The sequence below is a fragment of the Pundamilia nyererei genome, unplaced genomic scaffold (assembly GCF_000239375.1).
Source record: "Pundamilia nyererei isolate P.nyererei 1_Seehausen unplaced genomic scaffold, PunNye1.0 scaffold00003, whole genome shotgun sequence".
NCBI classification, from domain to species: domain Eukaryota; kingdom Metazoa; phylum Chordata; class Actinopteri; order Cichliformes; family Cichlidae; genus Pundamilia; species Pundamilia nyererei.
The window spans coordinates 1,699,673-1,720,428 of NW_005187404.1; the positions used below are offsets into that span (position 1 = coordinate 1,699,673).

The 20,756-nt window shown below is 42.7% G+C and overlaps 2 protein-coding genes across 3 annotated transcripts in view; one reads left to right on the top strand and one right to left on the bottom strand.

Moving 5' to 3' along the window:
- The window catches only part of LOC102214644 (mitochondrial intermediate peptidase), a 23,672-nt gene extending 22,383 nt beyond the window's left edge, over positions 1–1,289 (top strand). Inside the window, exon 20 of the mRNA XM_005720596.1 lies at positions 983–1,289. Coding sequence (XP_005720653.1) covers positions 983–1,083 — 101 coding nt within the window. The 3' untranslated portion in view covers positions 1,084–1,289. The remainder of the gene's footprint in view (positions 1–982) is intronic.
- Positions 1,290–3,201: 1,912 nt separating this feature from the next.
- Positions 3,202–20,643, bottom strand: LOC102214917 (tumor necrosis factor receptor superfamily member 19). 2 transcript variants are annotated; one of them, XM_005720597.1, is made up of 10 exons: positions 20,376–20,643; positions 19,488–19,579; positions 18,866–18,979; positions 14,199–14,377; positions 14,017–14,102; positions 7,385–7,549; positions 5,371–5,496; positions 5,155–5,257; positions 4,321–4,520; positions 3,202–3,901 (listed from the first exon to the last, which is right to left on the bottom strand). In XM_005720597.1, the coding sequence occupies exons 2-10, from the start codon at positions 19,551–19,553 to the stop codon at positions 3,897–3,899; spliced, it is 1,044 nt and encodes a 347-aa protein (XP_005720654.1). In that variant the 5' UTR covers positions 19,554–19,579; positions 20,376–20,643; the 3' UTR covers positions 3,202–3,896. The 2 variants fall into 2 exon arrangements, with proteins under 2 accessions (XP_005720654.1, XP_013766036.1); XM_013910582.1 differs by having other exon boundaries at positions 5,371–5,499; positions 20,376–20,641.
- Between the last annotated feature and the right edge of the window lie 113 nt (positions 20,644–20,756).

A 20,756-nucleotide genomic window follows, 5' to 3' on the forward strand; every position in this document is an offset into this window, starting at 1 on the left:
GTGAGAGAGAGAGACTGTCCACATCTTGATATCTGTCTACATTCAGGATCGCTGTGTGAAACTCTTTGCGACGCCATTCATGCGTGTCTGCAGACGTTCCTGTGTGTGTGCATGTGTGTGTGTTCGTGCACTCAATGGAGGTGACCTATGCAGGAAAGACGGGGAGGGGGAGAGTGCCTATTTACATTGGCAGCTGCACAAGGGGAAATGAACTGACTTCAAAGCGGGCGTGCTGCTGAATTGTAAAGCGAGCTAGGGAGTCCTCAATGCATGAGCTGGCAGACAAGCTCTGAAAACACACAGACATTCCCAGAGCTCACTCTCAGCTCCACCGTCATATTTGCTCCACGACACTGGACACATTCTTGTGTAATCTATGTGAGTGAGACAGAGAATATAAAACATTGTAAATATACAGGAAATCTGCACATTTTGGTTACTTTAGTGCATATACTGTGATGGACGTTATTACCAGCTGAGGCCTGTTAAGGTGTGAGTGTTTGAGCCCATTTTCTCAGTGTAAGTACTGTGTGAGGAGTAAAAAGTGCTGCACTACATCTGCAGTAGTTTAGGATGTGTTGAGGCGCTTTTGTGGTAAAATGTGGCGATGTCCTTAAATCTTTACTTCAAAATGCAGATGATGGTGAGCAACATTGCACTGGGAAAAATCCATTGTAGTGTTGAGGAAGAGAAGCTGGAATTAAAAGTGCTGCAGCTGAAATCCATTAACCTAAAATGATTTTAGCTTAATTTGGGGAGAAAAAATGTAGCACTTGCTTCAAAGGATCTCAAAAAACAAAAGGTTTTTCTTTTCCTTTTTTATGATCACTCCTCTGACATCAGATTAAAAATATTTCAGCACTAAGGAAAGCATGAATGAAGTGAGATGCAGTGATTGAAAACAGCAAACTAATTCTGGTGCCACTCCTTGCAGCCTGCAAACACCCCCTAATGCCTGTGTTTGTGTGTGTGTGTGTGACAGGCATGCTGCAGAGACGGCCCACCATCGGGGACTTTGTGGACGCGCTCGTGTCTGAGCTCAACCCAAACTTTGAGACCTTCATCATGGACTCCGAGGGTTGAAGGCCAGTTTTGGCTGCAAGGAAACGAACTTTATGAGGCAAAGATTGAGAGAACGCTGGAGAAATCAAAGACATGCCGTCATATTTTATAGTCACGGTTTCTAAAGATCTTCATGTTTTCTGCAAATGAACATAATGTATATTTAATATATTTGACATGTTCTCTTGCTGCACACAGTTAAAAAGTTAAAGAACCCTGAAACTGTTGTAAAACTTTTTTTTTTTTTACCATTTAAAGTTTAAAAAGTTTAACACTTTAAACTTTTGAAAGAATGAATAACAAAATGCAATCATTTTCACAGCTTATACCCCAAAAGATTGTTCTGAGCTTGTGTAACAGCAGAACATTGTTTTGGTTTGGTTTTTTCCTGATCAAATCAGCATGAGGAAGAATACTTAATCCGTTCTTCCTGTCATGTGGACATTGTTTAGGCTTTAAATTAATACCGCTCCATCTGTTTTGTCTGTCAGGAGTTTGGGGAGGGGTGAAAAAGAAGAGCTTCAGCTTGTGAGTTTTTTTACAGCACAATAGGAAGGATTTGGTCAGTTCTTATCATATTATTCATAAAAGCTGTTGCAACAGTATAAATCACAAAGCCACACAGTCTCTGGAAGTTTAAGAAGTTGTGCATATTTACAAAAACGCTCCACAGAGGCTGTTTGCATCTGTTCCAACAGTTTCACACTGTAGTCGTCAGCTGGGCTCTGACTGCAGCTGCCTTTGCTTGCCTTGTGCCAGCTCCGAGATGCAGATTCACGTCGCTGTTGAAAGTGTAAACACGCCATCAGACAGGCGGAGCCTGAGCGAGCTGGGTGGCTCGAACCTCACAGAGGCTGCAAAACTGTGATTTGACAGTTACGTGGGTGTGATGTCTCTCCAACATTGCTTTGCTTTCAGATCTATTTCCAATTAAACCTGAAGCAAATTATATCAGCAGAGATTAAATGTAACTGAAGTGCAGCCCCAGTATTGATGTTAGTGTAATTTTAGGCATCAAAACAAGTTGACTTGTCACACTGAGTGCTACGCCGCCTGTACAGATGGCTTTGGAAGAAACATAAGATGTTTAGATGAAATCATTCTTTAGTGATTTTTTTTTTCTGTGGTGATCAGCTGTCATATTTATAAAAATATTTATAAAAAAAAAAATTTTTAATTAGAAGAATAGATGGCAATATACACTTACCTGTTAATCTGCTGGTTAACACAAAAAATCTGATCAGCCAGTTTCATGGCAGCACTCCATTCAGACTGGATCCTGCTGAAGTTCAAACTGAGCATCAGGATGGGGAATAAAGGTGAGTTATGTGACTTTGAACTGGTTTACAGAGACTCGTCTGACAAGAAAGATATCCAGTGAGTGGCAGCTCTCTGGATGAAAATGCCTTGATGATGTCAGAGGAGACAGAGTTGATAGGAAGGCAACAAGTAACTGTGCTCATCTGCATACTTTGGTTGTAACAACACGGGAACTTTGAAGCATATGGACTACAGGAGACCACACCAGGTGACACTCATCAGCTAAGAACAGGACACTGAGGCTACAGTTCGCATTGGGATCACCAAAATTACATAATAAACTGGAAAATGTTGCCTGGTCTTATTATTACTGATTCTTTAGCAACATTCAGTTCAGTTCAATTTTATTCATACTGCCCCAAATTAAAACAACAGTCACATTGAGGCCCGTTATATGAAAAGGTAGACCCTACAATAATACAACAGAGAAAAACCCAATAATCATATGACTCCCTATGAGCAAACGCTGGTGCAAGTGGAAAGGAAAAACTCCCTTTTAACAGGAAGAAGCCTTTAGCAGAACCAGGCTCAGGGAGGGGCGGCCATCTGCTGCAACCGGTTGGGGTGAGCGGAGGAAGACAGAACAAAAGATGTGCTATGAAAGGGAACCAGAGATTAACAAGTAATGATTCAATGCAGAGAAGTCTATTATCACATGAGTGAGTGACTGATTCAAAGCAGCGCATTACATACTATGAGTTCGTAGTTATTGATTAAAAAAAAAAAAGACCTCAGAACTTCATCCATATGACTGACTTTTTAATTTCATTAAAGAATTTTTACATTTAACAAAAAATAAAAATGATGACAGAATGTATGTAAACATGTTCAAGTGGTTTATTTACAAAAATGGCACATGGAGGTGACCAAACGCAACCATCGTCATAACTGGGTGCATGGGAGGGGGACATACATGATGCCTATCTATGTTACAAAAATATTGACCTATTTACTATCTTACAGTATCTACAACACATTTATCACTTAGACATTCCTCATCTTAACTTGTTCCATATTATCAAGATTGTCTTCAATGTGCAACATAATCACTTTTGACACTTTTCATCACACTTCAAACTTTACACACAAAAGCTTCATAACACCAGCTGCTAAATGAGCGGTACAGTTTTTTTGTTTGTTTGTTTGCTTGTTCTCTTACACATGAAGATGCAAGACATTCTCGATGCAGAGCAGAGGCTCATTTTGATTCACTGCGCTCCGCAGTAATAGGTCGACATTTGAACTTCATATGATTTTTACCTTCTGGGTCAACGAATTCACAGTCTCTATGCTTTTGTTTGCATGTAAGCACATGTTCTGGTAGATGGAGGGCTCTGAAGTGGGCAGAGTGGCCACACTGGTTGTCTGGGTGTATGTAGTGGTGGTTGCGGTGTTTTTTGTTTTTTTGTGTTTGATGGGGGTGAACTAGTGAGAAATCCGAGACAGGATCCGGCCACGGCTGTTGTCGAGTCCAGGGTGGTTCAAGGGTGGAACACAAGCCAAAGAAATCTATGTCATCCTGGAAAGAGAGCAGGAAGAGGAATGCAGACACGCAGTGATTAGTAACGTATCTACCCTCGCCCAGCCAAGAACCTGACTTAAAACAGGACAGTCTTGTCTACATCAAAGAACTTTATTTACCAGCTGCTCCTCATGGACACAGAGTCGCGTCCAAGGCTATAAAAAGGCAAGCCGTGAGTTTGAAAGCAGTTGATGAACAGCTTCTAACTCTCAGCAGGGATTATGGGATTTATTTCATACCGAGCCTGTGTTTTAAATCATGGGAGAGGCCATGTGATTTTTTTTCTTTGCACAAGCAAGTGAGTTAATACACCAATAAAACATGAAGAATTTAATTTTTTTTTAACCAATTAAAAAAAAATCCATCAGTTTCTGGTTTTCTTCTCTGAAAGATGAATTGAGCTAATATTGCCTCACCTTCCTGAGTCGATACATCTGTCACAGCTTCACTGCAGCTCCGTGAGCTCCTCTCAGGGGATTTGTCCCTCAACCCGCACCTTTCCCCCTCATCCTCCTCTTCTCCCACCGCCCCAGGTCCTTCTGCAGGTTCATCAAAACACTCAGCCCTACAGACGGCCTCGGGATGTCCTTCCAGCTCCTCGTCCATGTTTGCATTTCTGGGAAGCATAATTAAGAAAATTGTAGTTAATATCATCCCAAATCTGTCTGCAGCCACACCCTGTGGCTTCTGCGTGCTGTCAGCACTTCAAAGGTGTCATTTAAATCGTATCTGCAACACCTCGTTGAAACACCTGAAAATAGAACGTTGGGCCTGAGGCGGTAAAGCAGAAGGGTACCAATGTTGCAGCTGACTAGCCTACTCTGAAGCTCCACCCACCTGATTATCAGACATTCTGTTTGCAAGGGGCAACCAATCAGTAGAAAGGTTAAAGAGAGAGTAGCTAAAAATCTTGTTTTGAACTGTGAATCATGCACATTTAGTCTGGTAGAGAATAAAGAATAAAAATGCAGAGCTGGACATGAGCTTTAATGTTGAATTTATCTATTAGCCACTCAGCAGAGCCAAGTAGTGCAAACACTGCTGGTTTCTTAGTCATTTCTGTCTGTGCTGACAAATGTTTGGATAAAGGTGTTAACCAAACCAAGCATGTTATCATAAGCTTTAATGTAATGCAAGTAATATGGAGTTACTCAGCAGCAGCATCTTAACCTCAGCTAGTTGCTCTTTGTGCTGTAAAAAAACAAAAAAAAAACTCTCTTAAAATATCAGTTGTATTTTTTTATCCTCACCCTTCACTGAGACTCATCTGGGACTGGAAAGGACTGTTACCCTGGCTGCGGCCCAGACTGCAGCTCTCATCGCAGCACAGAGACGGGATTAGATGGACGGGACCTGAACAGCACACACAGGGACACAACTTTACACAAACAGAAATTCACCCAGCGTTTGTAGTCATTGTCTGTCGATTTCAGTGCAAAATCCCTTTGATGTGAACCGCAGCATACCACAGGTGTGTCCGGGGCTCAGGTGACACTGGCAGCAAGGTCTCTGTGGAAAGTCATGGAGCCAGCGGGCGTCCAGGCAGGAGAGCTCTGCTCCGCGGTAGGGACAGTCCTGAGACCTCAGAGAAGCTGCTGAGGAAACACACAGAGATGACAGATTAAGTAATGACTGTGAAACTTTTATAACAGCATTATTACCTCGATTGAGAACTACCAAATAAAAGGTGGGACTTTTAAGACTAATTATAGAAACCAGTGTGGTACAACTTTGCTCGTATTATGACTTCTGTCAGGTGAAATCCTTCCAGCTCCAACCGAAGTGTTTATCTACTAAATTTACATGCTCTCTTATGCGTTGGGAAATGCCTTACAACCCTCGGGTCCATAAGACCAATTAAAATTCCTTTGTATAATTTAAAAAAACAACTGTTAGCATTTCGCTGGAGTGAAGGGCGGGGTTCGTGTTTCTACTGGCTGAAACTACTGATGAAATAATTAACTCACTTTACATCACACAAGTATGAAAAACCAAAAAAACAATACACAACTGGTACCTCCTTGGTAACTTCTACCGCACTCTTTGTTTGGAGCAAGCACAGCAAGGGAAACGTGATGTCATTAATTCTTTGCCTGGGGACGTTTCACATATTGAGGCATTTTTGGACTCAAGAATGCCGCAAATATGCAACATCAGGGTTTGATAAAGCTCAACACTGCACCCTGTTCTTAGAGCTAAAAGGAGCAATGGCATGTTCATACAGCTGCCTTATTTACAGCTATGGAGTCCCTTCATATGCAGAATATTTCTTTGTTCTTTTTCCAGGTTGGATTGCATACATCTTTAACGACTTTCAAGACCAGGAATTGGGTGCACAAGTTTGAATTTAAATCCATTCAAATGAGTTGCTGGTACGGACCTGGCTTTTACCATAGTTCACAGCTTAATGTTCGCCTGCTTTATCCCAAAACCAGTTCTGATGTGCGTTTGGAATCATTGTCCTGTTCAAACACCCAACTGTGCCCAAGTTTTAAATGTTTAGCTGTTTATTTGAGGTAAAGCTGAAGCTACCACTGTTATGCTTGACAGTTTATACAGTCTTCTTAAGTTTGAAACCCTCACCTTTACTCTTCTAAACATATCTCTCGTCATTGTGGCCAAACAGCTCAATCTTTGTCTCATCTGACAATAAAACCTTTCCCTAGAAGACTTGTCCATGTGGGCAGCTGCAAACTTCAGAAGAGCACGAGGATCTACTCGTACAGTTATTTGAACTGATGATCTTAAAACCTGCAGTTGTTTAGAAATACCTCAAAGAGACCTTCCCTACTTGTCTAAATCTTAGATCTTCACAGAGTTCCTTGGACTTTCCCATTGTTCTGAATATTGGTCAATCCACTGAGTGCTATCAAGCAAATCCTTTTTATGCTGGCAAAAAGAAACTACCAAAAATCCAAAATAATTTCAAACTTGTGCATCCAAGTCTTGTTTTTTTAAATCCCATGGCTGTATGCTGTGCAACTGGAAAAAGAACAGTGCAAAATAACCATAAATAGCCAAAAATAACCACGACATTCATGCCCAAAAGGGGTGTGTAAACCTCTGATTACGTTGTGTAAGGACTACAGACTGCAGCTTCCACATAGCTGCCCTCTCGGCACGTCTTAAAGCACACGTTTGAGATAACTTATCGCCATCTTATCTACACTGTTTGATGTTGTATAACTAAATTCGTTTTGGAACACTGATGAGCTTTCCTTTGTTTTTGGAACGCCTGACTAGAGTACATATCGAACTAGAAATTTTACTGTGCCCTGAAAGTTCAGCACCTGATGCGGGCGTTCAAAGTCCAATGCTTGCTGTGTTGTCAAGGTGCATGAAAACGTTCTTGCACTAAAACTTTAATCTTACTTTACACATCTGCCACAACCACGCTCATTAAGTTCCAGCTCTTATTCCGATGGTTATATTGGACACAAGAAAATGTGAAACATGCGGCTTCAGAGCATCGGGACTCACCGCTGGGCTTCTTCTCCAGCAGCTGCCTCTTGCAGTAGATGACACACAGAACGAGCAGGGCCAGCAGCACTGTAGCAAGAGCGCTGCAGATGACCGCAGCCAGAGCCATGTCCCGTGGACTGGTCACTACCGAGGGCAGCGGCACCAGATTCACACGCCCGCTGCCTGCCCAGGAAATAGAAAGGAGACAAATGTGAAGTACAGTTTACCAGCAAGGTATCAGACACAAAAAAGGGTTAAAACAACGACGACAAAAATGAGGATAATACCTTTTTCTTAAAAGAGTTCTCAGCCTATCAACTTTTATTTGCCTCAAGTCAGTAATCTCCATGCTAATGAAAAAAGTAGAGTTCAAAGAGAAAAGACTCCATGTTAAATTCTTTCATCTGCCTCTGTCTCATACTCTGCAGAAGATGATTTACAGTCGTTTCCCCCCCTCTACCCTCAGGCTGCCCTAACAGCTTTTAAATCAAGAGGCAGATATACTGGGCACATAGGAGTGTGTATGTGGCAGAGGGAAAGCTTAATGTTGTGTCACTGAGTGTGTGAGCGTGGCATTACAGTCCTCCTTCCTGAGGGGAAATGTGATGTCAGTGTGTGTACCCACCTTCGTGACCTTTAACACAAAGACAAAAACTCATATGGACAGGGCAGGCTTACAAAGAATGCAGCTCAAGTTCCCACACATGAAGAACATCAGCGTATAATGTGGATTAATGCTGTTTGGACAAAAAAAATTGGCTCCTGCTATGTATAATTATCCTTCTCAACACCCCACAGATATAGATAAAATATAGGCTCCAAATGTAAACTAAGAGCAGCTAGACTGAAAACTTCTATGTGTTTTCTAACGCTGTTTAAAGCTGCTTTATGTGGTATTTTTGGCCACTTTGTGCAAACATGGAAGCAAACAATAGACAGAGCTGTAGCATTAGCATACACTTAACAGTAACTGTCAGTTTTGAAGCTTTTTATTTTGCCCTTTTGCCGACTCCCAAGCAAAAATGTCTGTCTGCTTACCTGCTGAGTGTCCCTGAATTTTCTCAACTAGTTGCTACACACAGTCGACCACCAAAGCAGGAAAGTAAAGTCATTGCTAACTTTCTGGCTAATGCTAAGTGAATGACCAGACAATGTTGATCCTTGACCAACATTATTCTGATGATGTAGGAACAACACCAACACAGGGATATTAGATCTTACATGTGAAACAAGCCATTTGAGCTCCATTTTTTCTCTCTGTGAGCCACGTTCCTCCTGATTGGCTGCCGCAAATAAACAATAATTTGAACAAGGAGGTGGGTGGGGCTGCTGTGCCAGAAATGACCAAATTAGGCATATCAACACTCTGACATCATACAGAGCAAAGAGTAGAAAAAACTGTCAAAAACCAAGCGTGAAGAGGAGTCTGAAGCTTTTTTTTGCAACTTTCTGAAATTATTTGAATCTTTAGCCTTATTAGCAGATAAAAATATGTTGGCTTTAGGATTTATACTTTGATAGAGAAACAAACAAACAACCAAAAATTGCAAAACAAACTTAAAATTTGGTTTTAAATGTTGAACTCTTACGTGTGTTATTTATCCCAAATGTTAATCACACAAGGTTGCCGAGGATATTTGATTTGGCAGATTTTTAAACGCAGTAGTTTTTAAACCTGATTTGCAACACATAATAAAAACAAGTTTGCTGCACCTTTTCTTTCTAAACGCTGTTTTGTTTTGTTTTTTTAAGGTTAGGCAACATTTTTTCTTAACCCATGTAAATTTAGCAGGGTTATAAAACTAAGCACGTCTGCAGCAGCACGTTCTCAATCCTCTCCAGATTTTAATCACAGCAATACACAGAAACAGTGTGGCACAGACATCCTGGGTGATGAGATATCAGGAGACAGGGTAACATGTGTAGCATGTAAGCTGCACGTCTCCACATTAGTCTGCAGCTTTAAGAAGAGGTGAACAAAAAAACAAAAGCAGTGTGATTGGAATAAACTTATCTCTGAGAACACGTGCAACTAGCTTAGCATTACTGTCTCTGATCATCATGGATGCAAAGCATACTGAAAAGTATGGCAAATATAATGAATGACATTTGTTTGAGAAAACTTTGCTGTTTGCTTTCAGTATATTAATCATACAGACAGCTGGTTTGAGCCTTTTTACTTCCAAGAGCTCTTTGTTATGCAATGTAAACATTTAACTTTGTGGAGGTTTTTTTTTTTTTCTTTAATGCAGACAGATAGGGGATAGGGGTATTTTAACATTCCTTTAAAAAGGGGGGGGGAGAAAAAGAGACCAACTAAAATAATAATAATAACCAAGCGGAGTTACAATACTCAGTTTGACCGAGGGGGCAGAGTAAAGGATACGTTTGAGATAAGCACAGAAAAGAACATAATGTCAGAAACATGACTTATTGCTTGTTATTAAAAAATCTAAAATGCACTTTATTTAGGGGATTTTGTGCCTAAAGACTTTGTGTGAAGTGAAGCATTCAATCCTGCTCCGGCATCAATAAACACTAAATGACAGCGGAGACAAATGGGATAACACATCCCAGTAAAAATTTACACACTTGACTATTTACATTATATTCTATGTTTAGTGATTTTTGTTTGTTTAAATATGCAACTGAGGCACTATTAATGTAATTTCTCATGTGCAGACTTTTACAAAATAGACATTTGAACAGTGGTTACAGCTGGATTCAAAGTTCATGTTACCTGATGGATTCAAAGGTTTTCATCGAAAGGGTATTTGGTAGGAAATAGTTTTTTACCTGGAAAAAAAGTGTAAATAGATGTACAGCTTCAAAGTGCCTATTAGTATTTTTTTTTTCATAATCTAATCATTATTGCCATTAAAGCACCCAGCTGATTACTTACAGTAAGACCATTTGTTTATATCTGGCCAGTTTTCTAAAATAGTGGTTTTAATATGCAAATAAGGAGCCAGACTTTGAATGTGATGTCAAACAATAGTTCTTCAGGCTTTCTGAAGTTTTTCTTTGGACATTGGCTGCTTTTTCAGTTACGTTTACTCATGTTCAGTCCACTCCTTGTACCTGACCATTTTCAGAGGATTTTTTTTCTTTCTGTTTGTTAAGCCACCTAATGCTGACCTGTCAATCATTCAAGCACCTAATTCAAGGCATGAACCAGCCTTGTGCCCATACATAACAAACAACTTGGCAAAGAACATTACTTGTTACTGCTGACCTGTGGCAAAAACACAATTTGTTCCAGTATCTTTAGCTGAATCTGTGAAAAATGCGAATGACAGCACAGATTGAGGGACAAACGGAAATCTACAGCAGATCAAAAAGCCGTAACCTTAAGAAATACAAAAAAAAAAAAAAGGCCTCACGCAGGACCTGAGTGATACATCTGTCACTTCAGTTGATCATCTACTGTTCACTGAAGCTTTATCAGAAATGGCCGCATTAGCCGTCAAGAAATGGTTTGGGACTACATTTCAGCCCTCAGATTTTAATCTACCATGCAGTACCAATTAGAAAAAACCTGATTGACAACAGCTTCACTTTTTCAATATGGCAATGATCCTAAACACACTGCAAACACCTTCTTCCCCAAATTTCCTATGAAAATATAAAGAAATGAGGGGTAGCTCAAGACTTTTGCACAGTACTGTATGCCATTGGTAAAATATATATTCCTCACCCCACACTGACACTGACACTGACACGCTGAAATATCAGCATGTTTGTGTTTTGTGAGAGTTATGCCAATAATCTCTCTGTACTGTATCTGACGTCTGACCGTTATGTTTAAACTCTGCCTTCATTGTCATGGTCAAATTCAGCTCATCCGAAGCGAGCATCACAAGCCAGCCTGTTATCGGAGACGCAGCAGCTGCAGCAAACACAGACCAACACTGGTCCATTGAAGAGAGCTCACCTGCTGATATTATCTGCATACAAACCAGACCAATAAACCACAGCCTTTCATAGCCTGCTGACTTTATGGAATGCCACAAAGTCCAAATAAAAGAAGCACTTCTTTACACCTCTGAAGGCTCTTTGACCGTCTATGAACACTATTTTAAGAGCTTCTTTAGTAGAGCTGAACAAAAGGTTTGGAGTATTTAATTGGGAGCTGTCAAAACGCCTGAATGCTTTTATAATGGAGCTCTATCAGAGTCGAAACATGTTATGTGGTATAAAATTTAAGGTAGAGAAATATGCTAATGACATATATCTATAAGCTCTGTTTTTTTTCTCTAGCATTATGAATTTCTAAATAGGACTGCCATCACAATGGATGTCACTCCTGTCAGCTTAGAACAGAAAACTGAGGCTACATGCAATGAGACTCATCAGACAGGGTGGCATTTTCCCAATTTCTGCTGCAACATTCAGATGGTAGGGTCAGAATCTGGAGTAAACAACATGAAAACATCCATCCACTCTCCCTTGAATCGACAGATCAGGCTGCTGGTGGTGTAATTGTTCAGGGATATTTCCTTGACATACTTAAGCACTAGCTGAGCATTGCTTAAACACCACAGCCTACTAAAGTATTCTTGCTGACCATGTTCACATCACTGTACTCAGATGTCCTCCACAGTCACCAGATCTCAATCTAATACAGCACCTTTGTGATGTTTCCAGTGGGAGATTGGACCAAAATCTGTTTCCTGCACCTTGTTGAATCGGCTGTTCTGAAGGCAAAAGAGGGACCAGCCTGTTATTAGCAAGCTGTACCTATTAAAGTGGCAAGTGAGTGTGTGTAGTAGCACTATCAGGAAGTAGTAATATTAGCACAGTTTTTCCAACCTGCCTCAAATATACCTAATAATATAACTGTGGTTTATAGCTGACGGCACTGTTTCTCTGTTCTCTGAACAAAAATAAGGATCAAATTCCCGTCTGACTCGCTCTAAATCCTTTCTGACACTGTAATAAATGTGATACCGGGACAAGCCACAAAGAGCAGGTAGCATTCCTTCAACAAGTGTGTGTATGTGTGCGCGCGTGCACACGTATCTGTCTGCACGCCCGTGTGTTAGTCTCTGAGATCTACCGTGACAGTGAAGAACTTCAGCAGATGAAACGCATTAAAGAGGCTGAAGGGAATCCATAAAACACAACCTCATTTTTAACTCAGCTCCAAGAAGCCACTGGGGGAGGTGGGGGTGGGGTGGGTGGGGGGGCATAAAAGAAAAAGGGAGGAGAAGAAAGGAGGGGTTTGAGATTTACAGTCCACCACAGACGGCAGCATACCTCCCCTGCACAGCTGCACCTTTACCCCCACCACCACCACCAGCCCCCGGGCCCAGTGTGGCCTATTAGAATGATCTGCCCTTTAAGTTTTCACCACCCTGCTCAAGATAACACTGGAGGCAGAGGTGGAGGGAGGGAAGGGGGGCGAGATTTTCAAACATTTGGAAATGTTCCACTGAGAGTCTCTGTAGGAGCTAACTACCAGCTATGTTCTCAGACACAATGGCCATTTTGTTTCACGGGGGCTGCACTATTATCAAAACGGGGAGCTGCGCAGATGGACGAACGTGCAGACGGGGAGGGGGGCTGCCCCAAGGCCGGCGCTCATTACACGCGCTACACCGACAGAGATACAAAGATGAAAAACCCAACAGGGAGCAGACGATCCGATGAAGCGACTCTTCTTTACACCTGGGGCTCGTGCGCAAAGTTTAAAAAAGTTTTTCTGTTTTTTTTCCCCTTTTTAAGAGTTTTCCCAGAGCTGTCCTCGTTTATTTGACACAGGGGTGTTAACTCTGGCTTGAACAGCCCCGATGTTCTTGTTGCCAAAAACAAAAAGCCTTGTTGGAAACAGCTGCCGTATCCTCCGCCATCAGGAAGTCACACTCAATTACCAAAAGGTATAAGTTCACTCGCCTGTTGGGTTTATGTGGAAACGTGAAATCATAAGGTTGCACTTAACTACTTACAAAGGCCAGAAGAAAGAAGTTAATTGGATCTGCAGCCTACATGAATGCAAGCCCACAATGCTTTGTGAATGCATCGGAGCACACCTCCTTGTTTTTTGGGGTTTTTTTGCATAATGGAAATAAATGATGCTGCTCGAAGCGGCACACTCCTGCAGACATGTTTACTTTGGTGCTGGGACAAAGAGAAAGAAAATTAGGGTCGTTATTAGGAACGCCGTTGGGTTTTTGTTTAAGGAAGTTTGCGCATTTAATCCAAACAGATTTTTTTTTTAAATGAGTGACATGCTCTGAACTAATATAATCCACTGTTGGCAAATCCACTATTATGCTACTCAGCTTTTCAACTGCTCAGCTTGTAAATCCAAGCATTTATTTGCACATATAGCGTAGCTGGCCGGCTCAGCGAGGGCTGGTGAATGAAATATGGCTGCGGTGCTGGTTACTCCACTACCGTGTGCTGGCATGTGCGTGCCCGGCACCTTTTTTTTTTTGGTTCCAGCAGCAGTTTGGCAAGGAGTTCAAAAGTTTGTCATGGAGGATGATGTTTGCTTTTGGACTATTGTATCCCTGTTGTTTCATGTTAAAACATCGTCTATTGTGAGTTAGGAATGAATGGGGTGTGTTCATGAGAACAGTGGACAAAATCTCCCACTCGTGTTAGTCCAACTTTTAGAGGAGGTCAGAGAAAGCAAAGGTGCTTACAGTTGGGCTCATAAGGAGGTGGAGGGTCTCCACAAGGTATGCACTCCATGTCCTGGAAACCGCTTAGTTTTGTCTTCCTGTAATATCTGTGCAAGACACAAAATCACATGTTTGTTAACCGAAACAGATGCCATTAACGTGTAGGTTTTCGTAAAACTGACCAGCAAGATGCGTCCTCTCACCCTGGCAGGCAGTCGCCACACACGGCGTTGCTCGTGGTGGAGCAGTTGCCCTTCTGGAAGCGGTTGATGAGTCCACAGTCCAGGCAGGGTTTGCACTTCTGCAGGCTCCGGTCCTCTTTGAAGCGACTGCTCCGACAGGGCACACACCGGGCATCCTCTCCATAACCAAAGCCACATTCCTGGAAGGATTAATGGAAGAAATACACCGGCTAAGAGGTGGGGTTGTTGGTTTGGGGTGATGTGCAGCTGGTGAAAAGAGGGCTTGAATGCGGACTACCGGGGGTCTGGAATTAAAGAACGATCTTGGCTCGCGGGATCAGACGAGAACAGTGGCCTGCCTCTTTTGAGAGTCCATCTTACACTGGCAATAAGCTCCCTGACTCTGTCAGTATGAATGAGTAGCCTTCCGCTGCAAGACCCAGAAAGGCCATGCATTTGAATAATAAAGGCTGGAGGGGACACCCACTGTTGTATTATTGCAGGTTTATTGCTGCGTTTGTGTGGGACTCCCACTCCAAGCAGACTCAGTGAGTGTCCCGTTGATTGAGAGGCCAGCAAAGCAAAGGAAACGCTTCAGGAAGGGGGCAAGGATTATGGAGAGGTATATGGAGAAAACAAGATGAATACTCTTTTTGTGTTCAGCAATTCAAAGTGCACATAAAAAGCACAGCTTCCTTCAACTGTGTGAATGATCTAATGCCTAAAAAAGCCCTTCAATATCACCTGAACGAAGCGAAAATAAGGATAATGTAAATTAAAAGATATGATTTTATTATTTTATTGGTTGTGTGGAATTGAATGTGTATATATTTTTTTGCTTGTGTGAGTTTTTTAAGACTTTCCCAGTCTTTATATCAGCTGGCAAAGTAGAAACACAAAAGTCTTCAACATTTTAAAGCAACATTATAAAGTTTTCCTAAGGAGAAGCCAAAACTGTTTCAGTTCTTTCCTCTGTCTGTTTTTCTCCCTCTCTTTGTGTCACATCTCTAAAAATGACTCTGCGAGACCTCAGTGACAAACTGACATTTCCATGACAGCTGACGTTACCCCGAGGGAATGACATCATACATCGATCATTCATTATCAGCTCCACAGCAGCTGCCCTCCTGTTATCCAGCATTACCACACTGAAATCTAAATCCAGGAAGATACACAGGGAGCGGTGGGGTGGGGTGCTCGTATATCATTAAAGTGAAGGTCAGCTTCAAACAGGGCTTCTCCCTTCTCTTCTCTCTTCACCCGTGTCCCGTTTCACCGGCCGGGCGTGCGTTCCTGTTGGAATGTGGGATGAAGGTTTAGATATGATTGGCGGGAGGGAGGATTGGCGAAGCGTGCTGGCAAGAAATAAAAATGGAGGCTGGAGTCTAAGATGTGATCTTGTGACGGCACCACAGAGTCAGGACAGAAGATGATGAGGAATTTAGTGCTTCCAGCCAAACACATGTGAGCCTGACACTGAACCCCTGGGCAAGGCCTGGCCCGAGGTGGACCCATAAGGCTGGACTTCTGCAGCTGTTGCTGTGAACTCGCCATATAAGGCCTTACCCCTCTAGTCGTGCAGACCAGAAGAACCCAGGGAGGGGAGTGGATGTGGGTGACCGATGAGTGATAAAGAGGGGGGAAAGTCAGGATAAAGATTTGGCTGCCCACAATTGCACACCACGAGAGAGAGAGACTCTTGAATCTGATCTTTAAGAACGCACGGCCAAGCCCGCTCGCGCAGTGGTTCTGTGACCCACTTCTTCATGAAGGAGGGGGCCCCGGGATGATTCGTCCTCGCTCAGCCCGGCACTGGCACGAGCTCTGTCCATGGGGCACCGCATGGCAGGAAAGGCTGATGCTACGAAAGACACAAGCAGGTCAGAGCACTGAAACAAAAGGAAAATGGAGCCAGTTCCTGCCCCTCTGATCAAGGAGCCGTCCCTTTCTTCTTTTATCCCCGCTAACAAAGCTCAACAAAGACCCAACTGAGACGTGTTCAGCAGCTAAAGGAAAGCCTGCACTCTGCTGCGGAAATCTGTGATGACGGGAGTCATTATATACCCAAAAAGGGCAATGTAACAAACAGTCTGTTAAAACATTTTTGAGGGCATCAAGGCGATCATCTGTGGAGAAAACTATTTGAACTGTAGTGTGCAAAAAGACGGGGAAAAACCCCAACTAAAGCAAATAAACCTCAAAGCGTGGCTGCTCCCATAGTTTTGCATGAAGTTCTCTCGTGCGCTTTTCACCTGAAAACACGTAGAAAAACTGATGCTTAACATCCCGCTTCCCTGCCCTATCTCCTGATCTACTTTGGGCGAGACTGCCAAGCACAACACAGCACTGTAGTGTGGGGAGAGAAGGCGGTGGTGCTGGGGGTGTGCTGGCTGGGACCTGAAGCAAGTTCAGACGCACAGATATTTCTGAGATTAAGAGGGAATCACAAGGGGGGCGGGGAGGCTCTGCCAGTCATCTGATCCGGGGGATGAAACACAACGAAAAACAACGGCGTGCTACTTGAAAGAGGTGTTTTGTGTGGGACATAACGCGCTCTCTTTATTTCTGTTTAAACTCTACTACAGCCTGGCTTGTTTAAACACAACGATCACTGTGACTCTGACACTTCTGCTGCCTGTTGCTCCCTCTCTTTAGCCAGTGCCACCCAGAAGTCCTTTGTCCCAGAAGTGTGGCCAGAGGAAATGCTACACTCTCCCTTACATTCTACAAGATGCTGACATGCCAAAGTTGTGTTCCTGCCTCGCTTTTTTAATGCCCCCGGCAATCTTCCAGCATGCATTGGAAGGCGATTTACGCCTTCACCTTCATGCTTGATGCAACACAGCTTAACTAAGTAACCTCCTATAATGAAACCTGAAGTGAAGTACGTCAGGGAGAACTGGTTTTAATTGATGCTCCCTCTGTATGGGTGGTTCTTTTAGCAACAGTTAGCGTGGAGGAGCTAATTGATGTTTGTCAGCCAGCCTCAGAGCAGCTTCCAGAGGCAAACTTCCAGAGCAAACTGGGCCACATTCCTCTGAGATCTCTATGGCAGCTGCACAGAGGGACTCCAAAAGTTTTTTGCTTCCCTCTCGACAGTCAGGCTAGCCTTTGAGAATACAGACAGATTGTCTGAGCTCAGATCACAAAGTTGTTTCTCTGGGAAACTTTCTCCTAGAGCAAGGCCCAGGTTTCCATTTTGAGCCGGCATCCCGCTACCTTCAGAGAAAGAATGAGGCAGCCAATTATTAACCAGGACCCCAGGGTGGCTCGCGGCATTCATGCCCGTCGACGCTGCAGGGGAACACGAGGACTACTGAAGCGTATCAGCAACCACAGAGTGCATGTCTGTGTGCACTGAGATTAAAGGCGATCCAGACTTAAATGCATGTGTGCAACAGATGTCGGGGGGGGGGGGGGGGGGGGGGATACAGAGTTTTTCATCCGTGCTAAAAGATGTTTTGAAGTGTAAAGTCAGTTTAGCAGATGTTTTATGTGCAGTATATTCTTCACTTTAAGAGCTTTTAATGTTTTTTTTACTGCAGCAAATCCTGCAGTCTGGAAGTTTTCATTTTTGCTTTTGACAGTTCGCTGTCAAATATACATGCTTTTATAATAATTGTGCTGCTTTTTAATCAATCAATCAATCAATCAATCAATCAATCAAACAATCAATCAAACAGCACAAAGACAAAAGTGTTAGAGATATTACCCTTCAAAGAGGACCAATTTTTTTGGAGTCTACTAGAGTAGCTTTGAATGATTCATAATTCAAAATAACTCAAAACAATCAGTCATGTGGCCCCTCAGTATTCCCGTTGTATGAAATAAGCCGTTTTAGCTTGCCTTTCCCTCACCTTCCTTCTGATTGGCCGCTGCATGCAAACAGTGGGTTTTAACAGCAGGTAGGTGGGGACTTGGTGTTCAAAGAAATGAGAAACTTTGGTTTAATTATCTCAGCTTTTTTACTGTGTCGTACCAGCGCGCAGGGAAGGGGATATGCAAGGTTTAATGTGTTCCACTATCATTATTAAATCAAACTCATTAATTCAGTTACTCACTTTTACATCACTGCCTACACTTGCAGAAGTAGGTAGGCACATAGCTGCTGCCAGAGAGGAAAGCCTCTGCTTACCAGCCTTAACTGACACTAAATAGGCCTGTTTGTACAAAGCGAGCGCACACACACAAACACACACACAAAAAAAACCTGTGGCTAAGGTGGTGGAAAAAACTGTATTCCCAGTCGAAAGAGCAGCAAGCTTAGGCATGGCTGCCTTCAAACAGTAAAGACAATAAGTTTGGACGAGGCGCAATGGGGGGAAAAACAATGGAAGCCATTCAGCTGCAGAAGGTCAAAAGTATGGGTGTGACTGATTAATGAAGGGTCGGTGTTCTACAAAAGCTAATAACAGCTTGGCTGTTTTTGTGTATGAAAGACAGGAAGTAATAAATAATGTCTGTTCCCTGGGAAAGATACACTTTTCTAAACAGTGATGTCCATTCTTTTCATAAACCAACAGTTTTCCCCCACAAATCCCGCCAACTTTGTTCAGCTCTGGGAAACTGACTCGGCTGACCTGTTATGGATTACAACACTCTCCATTTCTTAAATAAACCGAGGCACACACTGCTTTTTGGGAAAACGCTCTTGTGGACAAATCAAAAAAGTTTAGAAGAAATCCAACCTTTGAAAGCTCCTGTCCTGCATCACACTGCTTGCAGGGTTTGCAGTTTCCAAAGCGGTCCTTGTACTCCTGCTCTCGGCACTCTCTGGTCTGCTCTTCGGCTCTCGCGTGAATCTGAATGAGAGACAATCATTTGGAGAAAGTTAGAAGATTCCTGCATTTCATCCAGAACAGATAAAGCAGTCTGATTCCATAATCATTTATGGAGGCCGCCCTCCCTTCCCTTCAAACCCTGGGACTCCTGTTTGAAAATAAGTCTCGATCCTACAGGGAAGAGATAAGATCGAACCTGAATGAGCCCTGTGGGAAAACTGTAAAGCTTCAGCAGCAGAATCTAAGTCAAAAGCAACAATGCAGTGAATGCTAAGCCCAGAGACAGCGGTTGACAATCTCTTCAGCAAAGATTTTACTGATCCCACAGGTTGAGCAGTCGCCTATTTAACGCATATGCAGTGTATCTGCCGTTTTTCACTTTTGCAGAATATATACAAACTGTTTAAACAGCTGAAAGCATTTGGCTCACGTGTCATCCAGCTTCCCTTGCACACATTGCAACAGACAAGACATGCAAAGCAAAATTATCCATTTTAAGTTTGTGCAAACATTTTTTTTTAAAACTTACCAGAGATGAATACAGGACATGCAACGTTAGCACAAGTGAGAAGGTGTTCTGAAGCATCCTAACCATTTTGATGGGCCACTCAGAGCTTGAAGCTGAAAGAACAAAAACAGCAATCAGACAAGTGAGTGTGCACAAGTATGTTATTATAGAGTTATAGACCCTAACAAAAAGAAAAGAAAAAAGTGCAGAGTCTATCAGGAAGAAAGGCTGGTTGGGTAAAATCATCTGAGACTAAACAACACAATGATGTGATTTGATTCTTCTCCACCCAATACAAGCAAGCTCAGGGTTAAACTTTTAAACAGCACTGATTTGCTGAAGGTTTGTTAAATGCAAATTTGCTGGGCGGACAAACCTTACCCACCAAAAACACAAAACACTTTTATTGGGTATTTAAGTGAAAATTAGTTCACAAAGAAACCAGATAGGCTATGCCAGCACGAAGGGAGGGAGGGAGGAAACCCGTTTAATATCACATAAAAACATGGAAGTTGTGCGTTTGAATATTCAGACTATAAACACCAATATAGCTCAAGCTCATTGTAAATAAGTAGCCTATAAAACTATACAGACAGTGTGTGAGTAAAGATTAAAATTCCTTTATGTGGAAAACTGTTAAGACAGCATCCACAGCTTTGCAAAACGGACGTGTCATTCTTCTTCTTCCTTTTCAAAGTGTGTAAATGAATAAATAAATAATGAAAACTACATTTTGCAACCATAGACTGGATACTGGAGAATAAGTTCTCCAAATACGCGTGCACAGACTGAGAGTTTCAGTCGTCTCCTGCCTTTAAAGCGAGGTTTGTCCCGTCCTGTGGATACAATCAACGCTCGGTCTGTCGTTTATCTACGAGCGTCTAAAAGCGACATCAAAGCTCTTCTTACCTGCTACAAACGGGGCCTGCTGATTACAGAGTGTCGCTTAGAAGTCCAAAGCTGACCGGTGAGAGGTGTGGTGGGCTGTTTCCCGCACCGGTCCGCTCACCATGCCAGTGCTGCTGCTGCTGCTCCTCCAGCCCGGCACGGCTCGACTCCGAGCCGCTGCGGATCGAGGGCAGACCGAGATCAAAGGCAGAGAGAGGAAGGGAGGGAGGGAGAGGGGTTGGCTTTCTGGATACGAAGCGCGTGTATCTGATCTGTGATCAGCCTGTCTACATCAAAGACCCGGTCTCTCTCTCTCACGCACACACACGCACACACACGCACACACCTACACTGCTCCACAGGCTGATCAGTAGTACCGTTTCCATTCAGCTGGTTTCTATC

Bases quoted from the DNA above. Each gene is read 5' to 3' on its own strand.
- LOC102214917 (XM_013910582.1), bottom strand. From the start codon at position 19,553: ATGGTTAGGATGCTTCAGAACACCTTCTCACTTGTGCTAACGTTGCAT. The intron at 5,500-7,384 runs GTGAGTCCCGAT...GTGTTTCCTCAG, and splicing joins GCTGGAGAAGAAGCCCAGCG to CAGCTTCTCTGAGGTCTCAG. The intron at 5,258-5,370 runs GTATGCTGCGGT...TGTGCTGTTCAG, and splicing joins GAGCCCCGGACACACCTGTG to GTCCCGTCCATCTAATCCCG.